This window comes from Scleropages formosus, chromosome 2 (genome assembly GCF_900964775.1).
Source record: "Scleropages formosus chromosome 2, fSclFor1.1, whole genome shotgun sequence".
Taxonomy (NCBI): domain Eukaryota; kingdom Metazoa; phylum Chordata; class Actinopteri; order Osteoglossiformes; family Osteoglossidae; genus Scleropages; species Scleropages formosus.
Window position 1 is genome coordinate 22,391,267 of NC_041807.1, and position 18,887 is coordinate 22,410,153.

At 42.6% G+C, this 18,887-nt stretch overlaps 1 protein-coding gene and 2 non-coding genes across 4 annotated transcripts; all 3 read left to right on the forward strand.

Annotated features, from left to right (window-relative positions):
- Positions 1–1,252: 1,252 nt before the first annotated feature.
- LOC114909884 (5S ribosomal RNA) lies at positions 1,253–1,371 on the forward strand. The gene has a single exon (XR_003797438.1). It is a non-coding gene; the product is annotated as a 5S ribosomal RNA (ribosomal RNA).
- Positions 1,372–2,005: 634 nt separating this feature from the next.
- Positions 2,006–2,169, forward strand: LOC114909890 (U1 spliceosomal RNA). The gene has a single exon (XR_003797444.1). It is a non-coding gene; the product is annotated as a U1 spliceosomal RNA (small nuclear RNA).
- A 7,591-nt stretch (positions 2,170–9,760) lies between these two features.
- LOC108938906 (guanine nucleotide-binding protein G(I)/G(S)/G(O) subunit gamma-5) lies at positions 9,761–18,238 on the forward strand. 2 transcript variants are annotated; one of them, XM_018759911.2, is made up of 3 exons: positions 9,761–9,981; positions 16,299–16,451; positions 16,671–18,238. In XM_018759911.2, the coding sequence occupies exons 1-2, from the start codon at positions 9,892–9,894 to the stop codon at positions 16,422–16,424; spliced, it is 216 nt and encodes a 71-aa protein (XP_018615427.1). In that variant the 5' UTR covers positions 9,761–9,891; the 3' UTR covers positions 16,425–16,451; positions 16,671–18,238. The 2 variants fall into 2 exon arrangements, with proteins under 2 accessions (XP_018615427.1, XP_018615417.1); XM_018759901.2 differs by having other exon boundaries at positions 9,766–9,981; positions 16,299–16,425.
- Positions 18,239–18,887: the final 649 nt, after the last annotated feature.

Consider the following 18,887-nt stretch of genomic DNA (forward strand, 5'->3'; position numbering starts at 1 on the left):
TACACCAAACTTTATTAAATACCATTAAATTGGAAAATTCAACCCCAAAATTCAAAAACACATCCGCATTATACATTATCAAAATCTTTCTCATTGCAGACATAATGGAGATTATTCACTCCTCTGATTATACACTTGTTTCTCCAAATCCAAGAATATGAGAACCACACGCACACACCCACCCACACATTTTCTGAGCCGCTTGTCCCATTTGGGGTCGCGGGGAACTGGAGCCTACCCGGCAACGCAGGGCATGAGGCCGGAGGGGGAGGGGACATGCCCAGGGCAGGACGCCAGTCCATCGCAAGGACCTCAAGCGGGACTCGAACCCCAGACCCCCTGGAGAGCAGGACCCGGTCCAACCCACCACGCCACTGCGCCCCCCCACGTGAGAACTACCGGAAGTTAAAAACAATTATAAACAAACTCTTCACAAATGAAAACTTCAGACTTGAAAACCCTTTACCCTTCAAAGTGTTTTAAGAAAAACAGTAAAAGATTGTGATAAACTCATTAGTAAAGTACGCAGATGTTACCTTAGACTCTTGAAACCAACTTTGATGAGTTTCTCTCACCTGGTACTGGTACCTGGTACTTCTGTAGTGTCCACAGCTGTAGAGGACCTGCGCTCTCAGGGTCATTGGGACAGTGGACCACACTTCTTGATGAAGACAAGGGAAATAAACAAAAGTGGAGTAGGAAAGACGATGGATACAGCACTACGAGGAGGAGGAGGAGGAGGAAGAGGGTCCACTTTCACATGGGATGCAAAAGCAAAACAGAAACCTGCTGCTCTCCCCAGACGGAGGCAATAATTCTGGTGTGCTGATTAAGAAGTCCCCTCTGAAGTTCGGGTCATTGACACCTGCCGATTGAGTCCCACCTGGGAGTTTAATGGGGGGGGGGGGATTTTTTTAGGATACATTGTTTAACTTTAATGTTTTGTTTGACTGTTGATGTTTAACAACATTGCAATGCTGTGTTTCTTGTAATCATTATTTCATAAAATGAGTGTTTATGTCTTTTAATGCTAGGTAGGTTATTACATTTGAATTTATGTGTAATGCTAGAACCAGAGGGAGATTAGTTGTTGCGCACATTTCTCTCATTTTTCGATCGGGGTATAAGTGAATGTATGTTGTATATTGTATAATTGGAAAGATATATAATTTTAAATAACACATATTAAATAATCTAGACTTGTTGTCTAAACGAGAGAAGTATGAATAGGATGTCTGGAACGCTTATCATCGCTTACGGCCATACCACCCTGAATACGCCCGATCTCGTCTGATCTCGGAAGCTAAGCAGGGTCGGGCCCGGTTAGTACTTGGATGGGAGACCGCCTGGGAATACCGGGTGCTGTAAGCTTTTATTCCCCCGCTAGTACCACCGCGCGCTTTCCTCCTTTCTTTCTGCACCGTACAGTCTCTTCCTAACATTAAACTATTGCCTTTAATTCGACCTGCTCTGCAATATCTCTTAATATCATTAACATTTTGCCATGATGTATTACACACAGCGAACCCGTCGCCGATTTTCACTCTCGTCAAGTTCATTTACACTGTGCAGCTCACGTGCCGCTACCCTTTATTATACCACGTTAGGTTATAAAACCCTCCATGTGCACGATCCGCGAACTTGCATTTTTCTGCGCTCACAAGGTCGTACGCCGTTCACAGCACCTCACTGATTGAACTGTGGCGCTTGTTTTTGTGCCGCGGCACAAACGTGCGGAGAACTACTTCCTGTTTGGAGGCGCCGCTCCTAGCTGTACAGTCGGCAGCACTGAGGCATCACGGGAAATCGGAGAGACACGATTGTGAATGAAAAACATCGGAGCCTCTTGAACAAGGGATGTGGAGAAAAGCAAGGAATGATCGCAAAGAGCCGATAGCAGGACAAGAGTCGACGAGTGCGTGTGCGCGTGTGTTTCCAAGGCGCCCACCGTGAGACGAGCGTCTGTGGCGTGTAGGGAGGTGTGCCTGCAAAACGTGTACAACTCATACTTACCTGGCAGGGGAGATACCATGATCAAAAAGGTGGTTCACCCAGGGCGAGGCTCAGTCATTGCACTCCGGCTGTGCTGACCCCTGCGAATTCCCCAAATGTGGGAATCTCGACTGCATAATTTCTGGTAGTGGGGGACTGCGTTCGCGCTCTCCCCTGATTTTGCGGGTTCAAAATAAGATTGAAAAATAATGTTATTCACTGCTATGGAGTTTTTTCCCTCTGCAGTAATGTAATTCATACAGTATTTCTGTGTGCTGTCTATCGGAAAATTACTTTTAATTTTCGTGCCGTGGGTGATTGTATTGCTTTGTATACGAGTTTATTAGGTGTTTCAACTCTGTGGCGCAGTGTTCTCGTTGATCGGGTACAAGTATGTTAAGAACTAATAATTAGCATAGCTGGCGTTCATGATTTAACCACAGTTTTTAATACTCTATGTGTCCTGCTACATAGTGATACACACGCGTTGAATACTCTCGTCGCTACTTCAAAGTTTAGGTGTCTAGTTCCACACACTAACTCGACAGGAATATCTTTCTCCATTCATCGATTCGGGTAATTAAAATCTTTATTCAATAAATTAATCCTAAAAACTGCCATGCCAATAATAAAGTTTAAAATAAAACAAGAAAATCAACAAGACCAGCTAATATAAAGACTGCATGGCAGAACTTTTAAAGCACTAAAAACATACCCCAAGCCTTAAAACCAAACATAATAAATAATTAAAAGAAAACTTACCGGGTAACATTCACCGCTCAAGAGGGGCGATCCTCTGACCTGTTCCCAGGATGTTACCATACACCTTACCTACCGTTTTTGGGTGTTTTCTCTTTTCACAACACCTCTCTCCTGTTGATTTAGTGGGATAGGTGAATGATAAAATACATATAGAATTAGAACACAACATTCACCCACACAACAAAACAATCTACACTAAACTAAACATAAATAAATAATACTAACACACCACACATGTAGTCATTTACAAGTGACTACTTTAAAATTGCAATAAGTGCTATAAATGTTTAAAAGTGTGCAACTTAGGGGGTGCGGTGGCGCAGTGGGTTGGACTGCAGTCCTGCTCTCCAGTGGGTCTGGGGTTCAAATCCTGCTTGGGGTGCCTTGCGGCGGACTGGCGTCCCGTCCTGGGTGTGTCCCCTTCCCCCTCCGGCCTTCCGCCCTGTGTTACCGGGTAGGCTCCGGTTCCCCGTGACCCCGTATGGGACAAGCGGTTCTGAAAATGTGTGTGTGCGTGCGTGCAACTTAAATAAAATGTGCCATAAAAGATTAGAAACCCTACACCTAACATAAAACACAACACTTACATTCACCAAAAATAGGAGTTACGGTGTTTTGTAAGTGCGAAAGGACGTGTGTTACCCCAGGATGGAGGATCTGCCACAAACCTGTGGGGTCACAGCCAAAAGAGGCCCTTCCACCTCTCTTTGGCTTCTAAGTAACCCCACTGAGTGACATCTTTCTCCATCTTAATCGTTAGGTCGGCCTGGATTTTATGATACGCACCCTGGACGCCCAAGTCGACCCCTGTCTGGACCAGCTGGGTTCTTGCGTTCCAGAGCATTTGCTTCGCCACGCTAATCACCAGCCACGTCGGGGCGGCTGCTGCCTTCTGAGCCCCAGGGTTTCATCCCCTCAAGACTTTGTCGTACGTCAAAACCATCTGCAAATTGATCTTCCTGCACAGCCGAGTCACCAAACGCCAGACCTCCCGCACCTGTCCGCAGTCCCAAAAAGCACGTGCGAGAGTTTCACTCACACCACACTGGAGTCGCAGGCAGAGTGGATGGCTGGTCAATTTGTGCCTGTACAGGACTACTTTGACCGGCAACTTACTGTGTAGACAACGCCAGTTCAAATCTTGCAGATGGTGGTCAAACCCCTTTGGCTGAATCCTGGTCCAAGTGCCCTCCTCGAGCCCCAGAAGAACTCGAGTTCCTCTCCTCTCAACCAACAGCTTATACAAGGCCCTGTGCTTACGGAGGGTCTCTGCCTCGACCCCGGCCGCTGTGGTCTTACTCCACTTTACAGTGTGGCTGTAATACGCAGGCCGTGTCTCGGTCTTTGGCCCGGTGTTGGACCAGGACTTCACCAACTGGTGCATCGGAAAGGCCAACCAAAGAAAAGTACTGGTGGGGATGTTTGATCGGAGCTGCCAATCAGTAACATAACTGGGAGAGGAAGAGACAATCCAGTTTAAGAGGAATGTCAGGCACATCCCTCCCTCCCTCTCTCCTCCTTTGGAAGGTACATGACCTCCTCCTCACGTACTCATACCTGTCCCCCCAGACGAGATGGAAAATGTCCTTGTGAGGCTTCTCCGCATCATGCGGGGCAAGGGGTACACCTGCACAAGGTAGAGCAACGTGGGGAGGATGTCCACCTTCAGCGCCAATGTTTTCCCTATTAAGGAGGGGCTCCACAAACCCATTTTCCGTCTAACTTTGGTCAAACATTCTTCCCAATTAGCCCTGGTGACACCTTCTGTAAGAAAGTTGACCCCCAACACTTGTTGACCCTCGCATTGGGAAAAGCCACCGATGCAGTCTTCTCTATGTTTTCAGCTGCCGAAGAACTTGACAAGAGACTTTCCGAGGTTCAGCGAGCCTGAGGCACGTCCAAATGCCTGAACCAGGCCGAGGTACACTTCTCGTTCTCCTCTACCTCCTTAACTCTGGCACCAAACAGAAAGGCTTTGGCCTGCCGCTCATGCAGCCGCCTCAAAATAGCCTTTACCTCCACGGCCCTATCATAATCAAAAGTCCCTCCGCTTTTGTGGCAAGAATAAATCCTCTGGAGTTCCTCTTCGAGCAAGCTGATATCCTGACGTCGCAAAGCGGCACGTCGGATACAATAGTTGATGGTGAGGGTCTTGGCCTTCGCCTTGACCCCCTCCCGCCAATCAACCGCCGAGGGGTAAAAATCCACGGAATCCTGCCACAACGAAAAATTCTCATAAAAAAGGTCTATAAACTCCTTTTCTTGGAGAACTTGGAGAACAAGATGGAAATCGTGGCCTCGACCATCATATGGTTCGTGAGCCATTGGACAGTTAAAAGAACCTTCTTAATAGTAACAGAGGGCGATGCTACAATGTAATCTAGATGACTACAGGCACCGCGGCTGTTGCGTCAGGTAATACCCGGATCGGTGGGGTTGCATTTCCTAAAACCGTCAGTGAGGTTAAAACTGCTAATAAAGTTTTTTAAATGTTTAATACTAGCATCATCCTTGCCATCAAGAAAAATATTGAAGCCTGCTCCTATTATTAAATCAGTCTATCAGTCACACAATGAGGGACCAACTCATCAAACAGAGCAACACAGGACTTGACCTCTACTGGAGAGTAGACACACAGAACACATAAGTGCAAACTCTCCACGTGACGTCCACCCCCAGCACTCGGCCGGCGTGAGCAATGAAAGGCCTTACCTTCTCAAAGGCGTGGTCCCCAAAAGTATCCCCACGCCTGTAGAGTGGACGCCACCTACGCTCCAGTAGAACTCACCTTTCCTCCATTCTAGAGAGAAGAGAGTCACGTCCCGCTGATCCCGGAGGTGGACTTCCTGCAAAAAACACAGGTTGAACGCATAGGACTCAAACTGGTTAAACAAAGCAGTTCTTTTTACTTTGTTTTTTAACCCCCTGACGTTAAGAGTTAAAATGTTAAAATCAGCCATTGGGGTATGTTGTTAAAACATCAAATAAAACAATAAAATAACACTAAAATCAGATTAAAAACTGGCCCGTTTTCAATCCAGTAAGACCTCCTCCCCAGAGGACACTGCCGTCCCGCTAGGGTCCTCGTCTGGCAGATATGTCTCCAAGTTGGGCGTCACCCGTCCTCCCTCTCACGACGACCGCCGATTCAACAGACGTCGATTCAACAGACCGATTCAACAGACCGCCGATTCGACGTCGACAGGGAGCCACGCAGGGCCCACACGGTGTCCATCTCCTCAGGGGAGGAGGAACGCTCTCGGCTTTCTTCCGAAGGGGGCCCATCCGGCAAGAGACCCCCCTCTGGTGCCGCAGCCTCCCTTCCAGACTTTTTCTTTTTCTTTGGAGTTGAGTCTTTTTTTTTCCGCTTTTGAATCTCTGCCAGGGTAGGGGCAGGGCTTGCACCCAGGACATCACTGACTTCGCCAAGGGCTTCTCCAGCCCCCACTGCCATTTCCACCACCGTCTTCATCACATCAGTTTTGTTATCCACCAGTGTTACTGCCTGAAGACCCTGCTCCACAGATACCCCACTTCCAGACAGGGCATCTGCATACAAGGGTCTGTACTGCGGACGAAGGCGGGCCAGGTGGTCTTTGTTGCTACAAATGTTGCAGCGGCGAGGGCCCTTGCAATCTCTGGCAAAATGTCTGGTCTCCAAGCAGTTTCTACATTTCATGTTTTTGCACGCTTCTACGAGCTGAAAAACACCACCTCACACTGCATTAAGAAAGCGTGGCAGTGCTCTGGGGCGCCATCATACTTCTCTGGGGTGGTCACGAAGGGACGCTGCAAACGCTTGAGCGGGGTTTGGTGCAGCGGGGTCAGGATGTGGGGATTTTCCGCAGTGGGTGCCATGGTGGTAGTCTGCACAATATCGCTCGCCTCCAAGACGGTGACGAGCCCCTGGAGTGTTTCCTCAACCCGGGGCAAGGATTGCTCGTGTAAACCCAGCAGAGCGCCTTGGGCGGAGATGGCATGGTGAAAGCGATTCAGCATCGCTGAGTCCAGGTTTGAGGCGAAACCTTCTGTCATTGTTCCGGGACACAGGACAGGAGACCGGACTCAAGTGCAGTGCGTTTATTTTAGGTGAAACAGGAGAATGGTCAAAAAAACTGGCGTAGGTCAGTCGAGGTACAAATGTTGTCCGAGGGGGCGTTGCAGAAATCGAGATTGGGGAAACGAGACCTGTAGGTCAGGGAGTCGAGGGAGACATCGAGAGGGGAACAGGACAAAGGATCAGGGAAAGCACTAGGCAAAGACAGAGAACAGGTCGCGAGGCAAGAGTGGGGTTTGCGTGCAGCTAGGGGTGTGACAGTGGGAAGCAGAGCCATAACTTTTATTTTGGAATATGAAGGGAGACAAGGGATAATCCAGAAGTCACATAGTCTAATTAAAGGTCTGTGAAGCCCTGTCCTGTTTAAAAAAGGTGCCCGGGACCAGTTGAGATAGGTTCAGATCCCCCACATGCTCCATTCTCTAAGCTATAGCTGTGAAACACTGAATACCACATTAGTCTAAGAAAAAATTCACATCACCACCCAGGCAGCAACAAAAAGATCTAGACAGGATAGAGAGAATCAATCTGAAACATAAACAAGATGGACTATATTAGGCACTGAGAAAGATGAAGAATCAGAGATGTTGTGGAAACATTATATGACAGTAAAAGGATTTGGGCAGGTCACGGCAAGAATAAAAGACAAGAGATTGACAAACAGGCTCACTAACTGGTATTTAAGGACTACAAGAAGAAGACCAGGAAGGCAAAGCTGATAAGACCTGCTCATCAAAGCATTTTGAAGGAACTGGAGAATATAGGAAATTATGGCTAATGCTGTGACCTGCAGTCAAATCCAGAGTGAAAGCACAGGTCCATCATGGCATCAATTATGCCAATGGCAGGCAGGGTGCTGGACACTTCTGGGAAGGACTGAGGGACCTGTTACAGGTATTGTAATCACTTGAACCTCAAGCATCAGGCAGCACCATTGGGGGTGCAGGAACTCAAGGTTGGAGAAGGTGAATTGGCAGAAGAAAATAAAAACAAAGTAAAAACTGTGGAGGCTTGAACACGTCAGGAGGCTTACACAGCTCGGATTGGTAGGGGTTGTCCCTTTCAAAAAACAATGGATCAGCCCACTGGTGTTAATGACAAAAGGGCCAGTAGGAAGCCTTTATTTTCAAGAAGCAAAGGAGTTATTCTCTCTTTTCTATTCCTTCTCTTTATAAAGGGACTGTTGCAGCTACTGCTTTTACTTTCCTGTGAACAATTCAGAGCTACTAAGTCCTACCGACACATACCATGGTGAAAGTAAGGTAGTGCTGTGTTGAAAGAACATAAATTCAGTTAAATTCATGGAAAAGTTTCTCCCTAAAGAAGTTTCTCATAAAGAAGTCAACATTGTTCACATCCTGAGACACTAACGTTGGTTATTAGTTCACAATAATCCTGAGGAGGAGGTGAAACACTTCACTGATGCCAAGCATTCTGTCATCATACCCTGGTAACGCCTACACTGGTATTGGTATCGGTGTTGCATCCTTTTATCTGAGCAAAGTAGTAAAGAGTGACTAATGAACAAGCTGCCAACTCCTCCGCCACCCTTCCCCCTCCTCACAGATGTTAATGAAGACATGAATGCATCTGTTGTTGCTTTCAGATTGGCAGAAGAGAAGCGGAGCCACCATCATACTGGGCACACAGTCGTAAATCTGTGAGAGAGGAGTGACTCGACGTACGTCTAACTCATTTGTATTCAGTACAATATGTAGGGTGAGACACCAGGACTGGTGGGTGGGAGTGGGGGCGGGGGGCTATAGCTTTGAATGTGCAGCAAATAGTGCAGCAATTAAGGATTTTGCATTAGTATTAGGTTAGCCTTTGCTGCAAGGCTCATCAGACACTGATTTCTTGTTCAGTCTATGATCAAGTGCTGCATCCTGCAGTCCTTCCCACATGATTTAGGATGCTCACTTTTAATCTGAAAGCACAGGCAGGGATTTTGACCAAATTAGAAACGATGCTGCTGTAGCTCAGAGGGAGAGTGTCACTGGGCTTGGACCCTACAGTAACTGTCACCCTAGATCTGAAGGAGACAGAAATCTGATCAAGCTGCTAGACCACAGGCTGTCTGTCAGAATAAAATATAGTTTTTTTATGCAGTGCTTGTAATTTGTTCCAGATGTGAGTATCAGCTGTATATAAATCACTAGCTCTATGAAAATAAACCACTAAGGATCAGGGGCCCCTATAAAAATGAGTGAAAAGTCAGCAGGACAGTGGGATCCAAAGGTAAAATTTGAGCCGGAGTCAAAATACAGATCCTAGATCAGCGCTCTAACCCAACAATAACATCTGAGTTATTAAGCCACAGATGGGGTAATTGTGCTTTCAACATGCTAGAAAAACCCATGTAGTCTGAGGAGTTTCTCTAGACTACAGTAATGTGCCACTTCCAGAAATCATCTATTCATCCTGTAGGTGCTAAGGAAAGAATACTCTGCAGTAAAAATAGGTGAATATAAAGTTTAATATTAATATGTTTAATAATATATAATCATTAAATAATGTAATGTTTAATAGTCGCTATGAACACATAAAAAAACAGGCCTTCTTGTGGTGAACGGAAAAAATAGCATGACTAAATAAATCTCCCACACAAACTGTGCATGAAATAATAAATTAATTAATGCACGAATGTTAGGTCTTGTTTATAAATTAAAGCAATGTAACATTTTTGTTTTGTATTTATTACAGTCAAAATGTAATCTGAATGGTAGTACGGGGTAGTGCTACTGTTACAGTAACAGTAACACTGTTCTTGCCTTCCGTATCTGATGCGTTAAAAACTGAGTGTGTTTTATTGGCTTTATGTTAATAGAAAACCCTTTTTTTCCTCCCTTTTCAACTATAAAATGCTGTGCCACACACTCAGCCTATTTTCTCCCCGCCTACAGCCGACTTCTGCCGGGTGTTGAGCTGTGTGGGTTTTTTTTTTTTTTGGGAATCGCTGTGTTTCCCGCGAGAGAAAGAAGGGGGAGTGTGTGAGTCGCCCAGTTGGCTTTGGGTTCCTGGATTTTTTTTTTTTCTTTTTTTTTTTTTTTGGACGAGGACACGTTGGGTGAGAAACAGTCATGTCCAACAACAGCGCCAAAAGCAACCTGGTGATCGCGCAGAAGATGGTCAAGCAGCTACGGCTCGAGGCCAGTGTGCGCAGGATCAAGGTGAGAGGGGTGCGCGCGCTCGCTCGCGTGCTGTATGTTCGAGTCCTTGGCCGCGTGTCCTACTCGTTCACATTCGGTTTAGCTTGACAGTGCACAAGTTCTATGGAACTTTCATTTCCAGGTTTAATCGATTCCACAGCTCAGCTGTGTCCACTGATTTTCCGGAGCGCCCCGCTTAGTTTCAGTGTCACTAAGTGTACTAGTTTAGTTTTTTTTTTTTTTTTATAAGTTACGGTGGGATATATCACTTTTGCTTTGATCCATCGGTACTAGGACAAGTATGGAGGCTAGTAGCCAATATTTAGCTCGAACGGTTTATAAATAACTAAAACGCGGCGTTGACGCCGTGTGCGCGCGGATGTGGCGCGGAGTGTGAGTCTTCTTGCCCGCGGCTCTCCGGAAACGCGTGGAAAACACCGAAAGTGGGGGAACGACGAAACGTGGGGGGGGGGACATTTGTAGCGCCTTCCTTTCGCTTGGAAGTTGGATCGATTCGCTGTTCTTCGTTAGTTACCTCACATTATGCTCGTGACTTTACGGGTTTGTTTTATGGTTTTTCGGCATTCCATATTGACCTCAGCCTCGCATGCAAATGTGTCCGAAAATGAGGAAGACCGAAGAGGCGTGGCGCTCCGCAAACTGAAACTTTGTTCGTGTTTGTTAACAAAAATGTGGACGGAGAAGTCGGGCTCCGGGCCCTGCTGGTTATGTACCGCTCTTGAAATGCTTCCATTTACACCGGTAACCCACTTGCGAACTGGGGAAACTCATGAGGCGTGAACTAAAGACAAAGATCAGGTATAACCGGTTCGCCAAATAATCCTTATGTATTTCTGGTATCACAAGTATGCGATTACACAAAAACAGCAACGGTAATAGAATAATAAGCCTGGTGTTCATAAAAATGTGTTTGTAAGAAACAAGTACATAGCTCCACCACTGGCACTACAGATAGGACAGTGATACGAATAAATCAAACGGGGCAAAGTTCCTATGTACTGTACCTTTTAATGTCCATAATGCCAGGTACCAATGTAATTGTATCTACGGATTCATATTTCATGAGCGAACATACCTCCTCAGCATCTCACATCACGGTAAAGCGTATTAATTTACTATGCATAGTGTTATGGCGTGAAACGAACTGCATTTCCACTTGTAGCCATTAGTTGGCAGCAAAACGCGGTGAGAATAGAAACTCAATGGCGCTCAGTGTCTGAAATGGCCTTCTTCGCTGAGCTATGCAGGACCAATTTTATTTTGTTTTTTTATTATTCTTGTGTCCAAAATTTTAATTCACTTGGTAGTTTCTTTAAAAAAAGGTCAGTGTTTGTTGCATTTATTTGTTTTTTTTTTTTTGTTTAATATTGAAAGTGGGGAAAAATGGCTTTTGATTCTGAGCACATGAAGGAAAAGGACTTATTTTCTGTTTGTTTAATAATACAAAGTGTATAAATCAAAATCTCACAATGCCAAATATGATGAATGCCCTGAAGTGCACAGTTTTTCTCCAATCTAACAAGTAGCCTAACCTTGAACTTCACGGTGCTTTTAACACCTGTGCTTAAATTAGTAATAAGATTCTTAAGAAGTAGCACCTGAAAAATCCTGCCTGTTTTCTCAGTGGACATGTCATCCTTCCTTAGTCTTGCTCTCTTGCTACTTCTGGAAAGCAGGTAGTGATCCATATTATGAATAACTGAGTGAAGCCATCATGATTGATGAAGATACTGATGGATTATGCAGTTTCAGTTAGTTTACATCCGGGTTGTTCAAGAATACCACAAAACAAATTAACTCAGTCAAAAAATAAGACGGCAAGAAACTATAAATGAAAGGGGGGGCACAGTGGCGCAGCAGGTTTTGCCTGCTCTGTGATGGGTATGGGGTTCAAGTCCTGCTTGGGGTGTCCTGCGGTGGACTGGCGTCCCATCCGGGGTGTGTCCCCTGCATCGCCGCAACCCTGCTCGGGACAAGCAATTGTAGACATTGTGTGTGTAAAACTATCAATGAGGCATTAAATATTTTACATTTTGAGGGAAAAAATGGTTTTTAAAAATAGTTCATAATTAGTTTTACATCTTTAAAACAAAAAATGAAGGCATCGTAATTTGGATTTTGTTTAATTTTAAATCAAAAAACAAATGAACGCAACGTACATGGACCTTAAAAGTATATTTGTATTGTTAGACTTTTTTTTTTTTATTATTATTGCAAACTGAAAGTTACCAGATGCAGACCAATCTTGCACCTGTTTGATCCATCTATTTTGTCATCACCTGTGTCTTCAGTTTCAAATGAAATATGCACTCAGTATTTAAGTGAAACACTTAAGGTGTTTTTCCCATGGGATCCTCCATTACACTCTGATGGGACCTTAACCACAGCATTGGCTTGCATTTCTAAAGAACATCAACACTGAATAGGAGGTTGTGGAAATTAGTCCTTTTTTTTTTTGGGTTATTTTAAATTAGATTTAATATTGCTTCAAGTTAATAAAAGATGATAAATTGACATAATTTGCACCGTGTAGCCTGATTCACATCCTGTGTTTCCACTTCACAGAAATATTGCATTGTATGAGTTGTTGATGAAAATAGAGAAATGTCTTACAGCAAGTTTTTAATTCATTATAGCTTTGTCTGATGTTTTCTCTGAACCTGACATGTGAATAAATTGGGATTAAGCTGCTTTATTTATCTTTTGGGTCAGTCCATGTGAAATCACCAGGGGGCCTCCCAACTGACCATCTCTGATTTGCTTCATGCTTTCACAGAATAATGTTACTATTCCCAGTAAACAGTGTACAAAATTTCAGCCTTAGCTTCATTAGTCTTTGAGATATTGGGGCTTTAAAAATGGAGCATGATGCTGATTTTACAGCAAAAGTGAGTGGTACATAAAAAGATGCAGAGTTTCATAAATCATTACTTTTGAACTATTTATGTTAGATGAGTGAAAGTTTCAGGAATTGTTCTAAGGTACAAGATGTCTTTGACTACTATAAAACAAGATCCACAGTTGCATATTTGCCAATTTCTAGCTTGCTGAAAACTGTAAAAGAAAATGTTAATTTCTGCAATGGAGCAATTTTGGCCCTCTGTCTCCACATTGAAGCACATCAGAGCTTTCAAATTTTATTTGTCATACTGTAGTACTATTTTGGTGACTAAGGATTTGCCTAAAAGAAATAAAATTCTGATTTGATGCATTAAAATGGGGAAAAAACATTTCACACCTATATTTCAAATGCATATTGCTCATGTATGACAAGGTCTACCATTAAAAAGAATTATACCACTGGAAAGAGCATGTCTTCATTAATACATGCACAAATTTAAAGTTGGTATCTTGAAACAAACTATATTTATTAAGGTATCAAATACGCCATGTTTCAGTTCAGGCAGAAATGTAGGACAGAGGCACTGTATTTAAAATACAATCTCAGAACTGTATCGGACATAAAATACAAATATTATTTCTCTAAATATTCAGCTTTTCTTTATTCTGCCAAGTGTTACCATATTGAGTTTTACAGTTTAAACAAACTACAGTGTTGGAAAAGCAAAACCTTAAAGAAATACTGTCTCTTTGAAGAGTTTGAACAATGTATTGATTTGCTTTTGAACATCAGATGGAAGTTTGTGCTGCTTGCCAGTTGTAAGTGGGGCATGAATAACCTTCAGGATATGTACAAGAGGGGCCCAACAGGTATCTTCTCTCCTGGGCCAACTGTAAGTCTTAGAAGGACCATGAGGATGCATGAATGTTACTTGCACATCTTGTTCTTCTGATGTTGCACGAACATTACCTATTCACCATTGTTGGTCATACAATATATTTACCATGAACTATATCTGCAAGAGGGACCGTTGATTTCACAGCAGTTTGAGTCATTACTTGTGGACGAAACCCCCTTGATATCCATAATGAAGCTTGGACCACCTGACACCCTGCTGATCTGTAGCTGGTTTGGCACAATAGGAACAAATGAGTGGTTGTCTCTTGTTCCAGTAATGGTAGCTGTCCTTGAAAATGAGAGCATTGTGGGTGGCATGGTGGCACAGCGAGTAGTGCTGCTGTCTCACAACACCTGGGCGGTGCAAGAGGATGTGGGTTCGATTCCCCGATCAGTCTGTGTTGGGTTTACATATTCTCCCCGTGTCTGTGTGGGTTTCCTCTGGGTGTTCTGGTTTCCTCCTACAGTCCAAAGATATGCTGTTCAGGTGTGAGTGACAGAGAGTGTGTTCCACTGATGTATGGACCCATTGTAAGTAGTGTATCTAGCAGTGTAAGTCACCTTGGTGAATAAGGTGTGTGGGCTGATAACACTACATAGAGTTCATTGGAAGTTGCTTTAGAGAAAAGCATCTGCTAAATAAATAAATGTAAGGCAATCACTTATTATGCAGATAGATGCATTTAGCTTCTTCTGTTCCATATTCATTCTTTGCTCTAATGTACACTGCAAATGGATGAAGAGTGCACTGACTATTGTCCCAGTGGTAACCCTGGGCAGCATCCTGTACAAGGAAAGAGTCATTTTCAGCAAAATCCAAAAGCATGGTGCATGCATTCTCGGCAAGATGTTCTTTTAAATTCCTTAAGTATCCACTCTGGTGTTTGGAAGTGAAATGATGTTCTGCTGATTTGTCTGTCTGTTCAGTTAGTGTTTCAATAAATTTTTGTGGAGTTGCAATATGATCTGTCAGTCTAGTTCTATCTGCTGAGACCCACTGCTTATACTTTGTGATCCCCCTCATCACAGATTTTTTTTTTTTTTTTTTACTTTCAAGGACCTCTTCTACACTGGCTGTGCCAGGGCAGTTCTCACATTTGTGTAGCATCCAAGTTCTACAATCTGTAGAACAAACCAACTGTTCTAAAAGATCATGATAAATTAAATTGCCGTGAGGTTTTATGTATTTCTTGGAGCATATATGTATATTTTATGCGTTGAAACATGGCGTATTTGATACCTTAATAAATATAGTTTGTTTCAAGATACCAACTTCAGATTTGTGCATGTATTAATGAAGACATGCTCTTTCCAGTGGTATAATTCTTTTTACAATAGACCTTGTCATACACGAGTAACATGCATTTGAAATATAGGTGAGAATTTTTTAAATTTTAATGCCTCATAAATCAGAATTTTGCTTCTTTTAGACATATTGTTAGTCACCAAAGCAGTACTACAGTATGAAAAATAAAATTTGAAAGCTCTGATGTGCTTCAATGTGAAGATAGAGGGCCAAAATTCCTCCAAAGCAGAAACAAACTTTTTTTTTTTTTTTTTTTTTTTTTTTTTTTTTTTTTTTTTAAAAAACAGTTTTCAGCAAGCTATAAATAGGCAAATATGCAGCTGTGGATCTTCTTTTATAGTAGTCAAAGGCGTCTTGTACCTGAGAACAACACCTGAAAATTTCATACATCTAGCATAAATAGTTCAAAAGTAATGACTTACGAAACTTTGCATCTTTTTGTGTACCACTCATTTTTGCGGTAAAATCTGCGTCACGCTCTGTTTTTAAAGCCCCAATATCTCAAAAACTAATGAAGTTATAAGGCTGAAATGTTGTACACTGTTTACTGGGAATAGTAACATTATTTTGTGACAATACAAAGCAAATAAGAGATGGTCAGTCAGACATTTTCTGAAATCTGGTCATTTTGAGGTGGATTTACCCTTTTATTGATTGTAATGTAGTGGTTGAATACAGGTATGAAAAGACTTCTGATCCCAGTAGTGTTCGTAATTTGAGGTGCGTTTGTGTGTACAGAGCTTGACATTCTATGTTCTGCAGAGGCTTCTTGCCTGAAATATTTTCATTGTTGTAAATTCTGCACTTTTTTTTTTATTTTTTTTTTTATTAAAAGTGTACGTAAGTCCTACAGTCTCAGAATTTATTGATGTCCACGGTAATTGAAAGATGTGGACACTTTGCAGCCCAGGCTTTTCAGGAAGCTTAAAGTACCAAATGAGGCATTGCACATTGAGACCTCAGCAGCGACGAAGGGACCAAAACGCTGCAATCCATTGTGTCTGGTGCCACTGAGCGGAAAGATTTCCTGGCTGGAGGAAGAAAATCCGTAATTTCACCATTCGCTTAAATGTCGTCTTGACAAACCTAAATCGGCTGAAGATGATTATTGCGTGTGATTTTTTGGCCAGATGTAGTGTACTGATTACATTAGTGGTTACACGGGAACGTGTAGGAAAGCATTTCAGTTCGGATGAGTGTCGCTCGCCTTCTGGCCGCGTTTTAGCTGATGTGCTGCGGAGGAGATCTTAAGTGTTGTCGGTTTTCCTCTAGGTCTCCCAGGCTGCAACAGATCTAAAAAACTTCTGTTTGCAAAATGCACACAAGGACCCGCTCCTCGTGGGGGTCCCCTCCAGCGAGAATCCCTTCCGGCCTCCCAAATCCTGCACCCTGTTTTGAGGTACTTGCCCCCCGTGTCCCTCATCTGTGAGTCATTAGTTCATTTTACTCTTCTGCTGCTCTTTTAATTAATTGTGAACCTTTGACTATATAATAAAGTGAAACTTGCAATTCTTCCCTCCTATGGGACTTTCTCCCAGCCTCCCCACTGTTTTTCTGACTTTCGTTTGAAATTCCCCAATCCACCCATCTTCAGAAAGTAATATCTTAAAGCCCTGTGCTGAAGAAGATCTCTTTTTCTTTCAGAGCCTGACAGCAATGGAGTATACGCAAGTCGTCCCCCCCCCCCCGACTCCATCCGAGCCTTCGCTGCTTGGTCCATTCATTCTTGGAGCACATCCTCTATACTTATGAGCACTGTGACACCCCTCACCTCAACACTGACATGCCTACTTTTTTTTTTTTTTTTTTTTAACACACACACTCACACACTATCTTTAACCATTTAACACTACCAGGCAACTTATTTCCTCATTTCAAGAAAACGGCCTGCTTTCATACAGTTATGTTAAGCTGCTTACTGAATTCCTTTATCCAAAGTGATGCCGAGAGCTGAATTTTTAGTTTTATACATTGAACCAGCAGTTTTTATTGAAATGATTCAGGTTAAGTACCAGGCTAGGGATTTCAGCCTGCAGACCCTTTAAGTGCAGCTCCTTAACCACTACGCTGTCCGCCACCCAGCAGACCTGACCCTCTCAGGTCTCACAGCCTTTTTCAGTAACTAAGCACTTCACTACAAGTAGAAATTGGTCAGTTGGATTTATTGAATTCACTAAACTAGGAAATGTGTTCATGGTGTGCTCTCACTAAGTACATGTAATATTTGATGTGGTTGCTGGGGGTTTGATGGACTCTTGTTGCATAGAAGTGGACTTTGGTACCCAGCGGTGCTCCGGTGTGTTTGGTGCAGCGAGAGCCCTCCTTGCTTTGCGTTGCCTTAACTGACAGTCTCCGCGCTGGTTAGCATGCAGGCTCATCTTATTGTCTTTCTCCTCATCTAAAGGCTCCTACTGAAAATGTTCAAGTAACTCTCTTCAAGCCTATAGTTTATCTTTGGTCAAAAACATGTCTGACACAATAAAATAAGATCACTTTTTTTTTTTTTTTTTTTGTTTTGTTTTGTTTTGTTAATAGTATATTTCTACCGGGGCATAAATACACCAGGCCTATTTTGCCACTTTTTAAGCAAGAAGGTGTGCGCTAGCAGTAATTTTGTACACGCCATAGTTAATGTGGAAGTATTTGAGTTTTTGTCTAATACTATACAAGCTGCAACTTTAACAAGTTTTTTTGAAACTGAAGATATAGAGTAGAAAGTAAATATAACTACCTGATTTGCATCACTAATTATTAAAGTCAGAAATTAAGATTTTTCTTGCTTTTCACTTATGTACATTAAGTAATTTTCAGAAAAAAGCTTTTTAAATACAACGAAATGTACTGAAAAGAATACCTGTAGTAGCTTTTGACATAGACAGACATAGGAAGGCTGTAAATAGTCAGATTTTTGGAAGTCAAAGTTAAATATTAATACAGCTTGATATGAGTGGCTCAGGGTAACAACTGAATAAGTGCATAAACAACCTAAACCAGCTTATGTGTTCAGTTTTTTTTTTTAAATAATAAATTGGAAATATGTGCATGAAAATCAGTCACCCTGTAGTAGAGCTGTGCTATCTTGTGGAATTGAGGTTTTGAAAGTCTTACAGCTGTGAAAACGAAACCCAAAAGTAGTGGCTCAGTTTTCTTTGTGTGGCTGCTCAGATTCAGGCTCACAAAGTGCATGCAAACGCCTGGTAATTATTTATAAATGTGGGTTCATACCTTTTTTTTTTGCGGGGGGGGGGTCCGCATTTTCCACAGAGAATAAAAGCAAACTTAATACACACAGAGAATAAAAGCAAACTTAATACACACAAAAGGTAGATTCAGGGGTTGCCTTGGGCTCTTGTTCAAAAGTGTGACAGGTTTTTCTTTTAATGAATCCACTTTTTTTGTTTCCTGTGGCATCAAAATATTTTACATTTGCTTTTTTTTTTTTTCATTCTCAAGTCCATCTTTAAAATCTTTTTTTTTTTTTTTGTAAAAAATAGTCTTCACTTTTTCTGACAAAAGTCATATACTCCAAGGTTCTGCCATTATAGGCACCTGATATTATTAATATTGTGGAAACCAACTGAGTTTGAGGTGAATGTTTTGAAATGATACATTGATAGGTATGATAGCTATCCCTTTAACATGTCATTGGTTAATGTCGCTTGTCATGACGGTATTTACAAACTGGCTGCCTAAATCAACCTTGAAATCACTTTAAATCACTTTGTTCTTTGACTTCCTAATGCTGAGATTTCCTCTTTTGTAAGCATTAGTTGGACTAGTGCACAGACTTGTGCACGTGGGGCCAGAAACTTTGAAAAGCACTCAAGATCTGCTTTTCTTAATATTAAGTGACTTACAATA

Bases quoted from the DNA above. Each gene is read 5' to 3' on its own strand.
- LOC108938906 (XM_018759911.2), top strand. From the start codon at position 9,892: ATGTCCAACAACAGCGCCAAAAGCAACCTGGTGATCGCGCAGAAGATG. The intron at 9,982-16,298 runs GTGAGAGGGGTG...GTTTTCCTCTAG, and splicing joins CCAGTGTGCGCAGGATCAAG to GTCTCCCAGGCTGCAACAGA.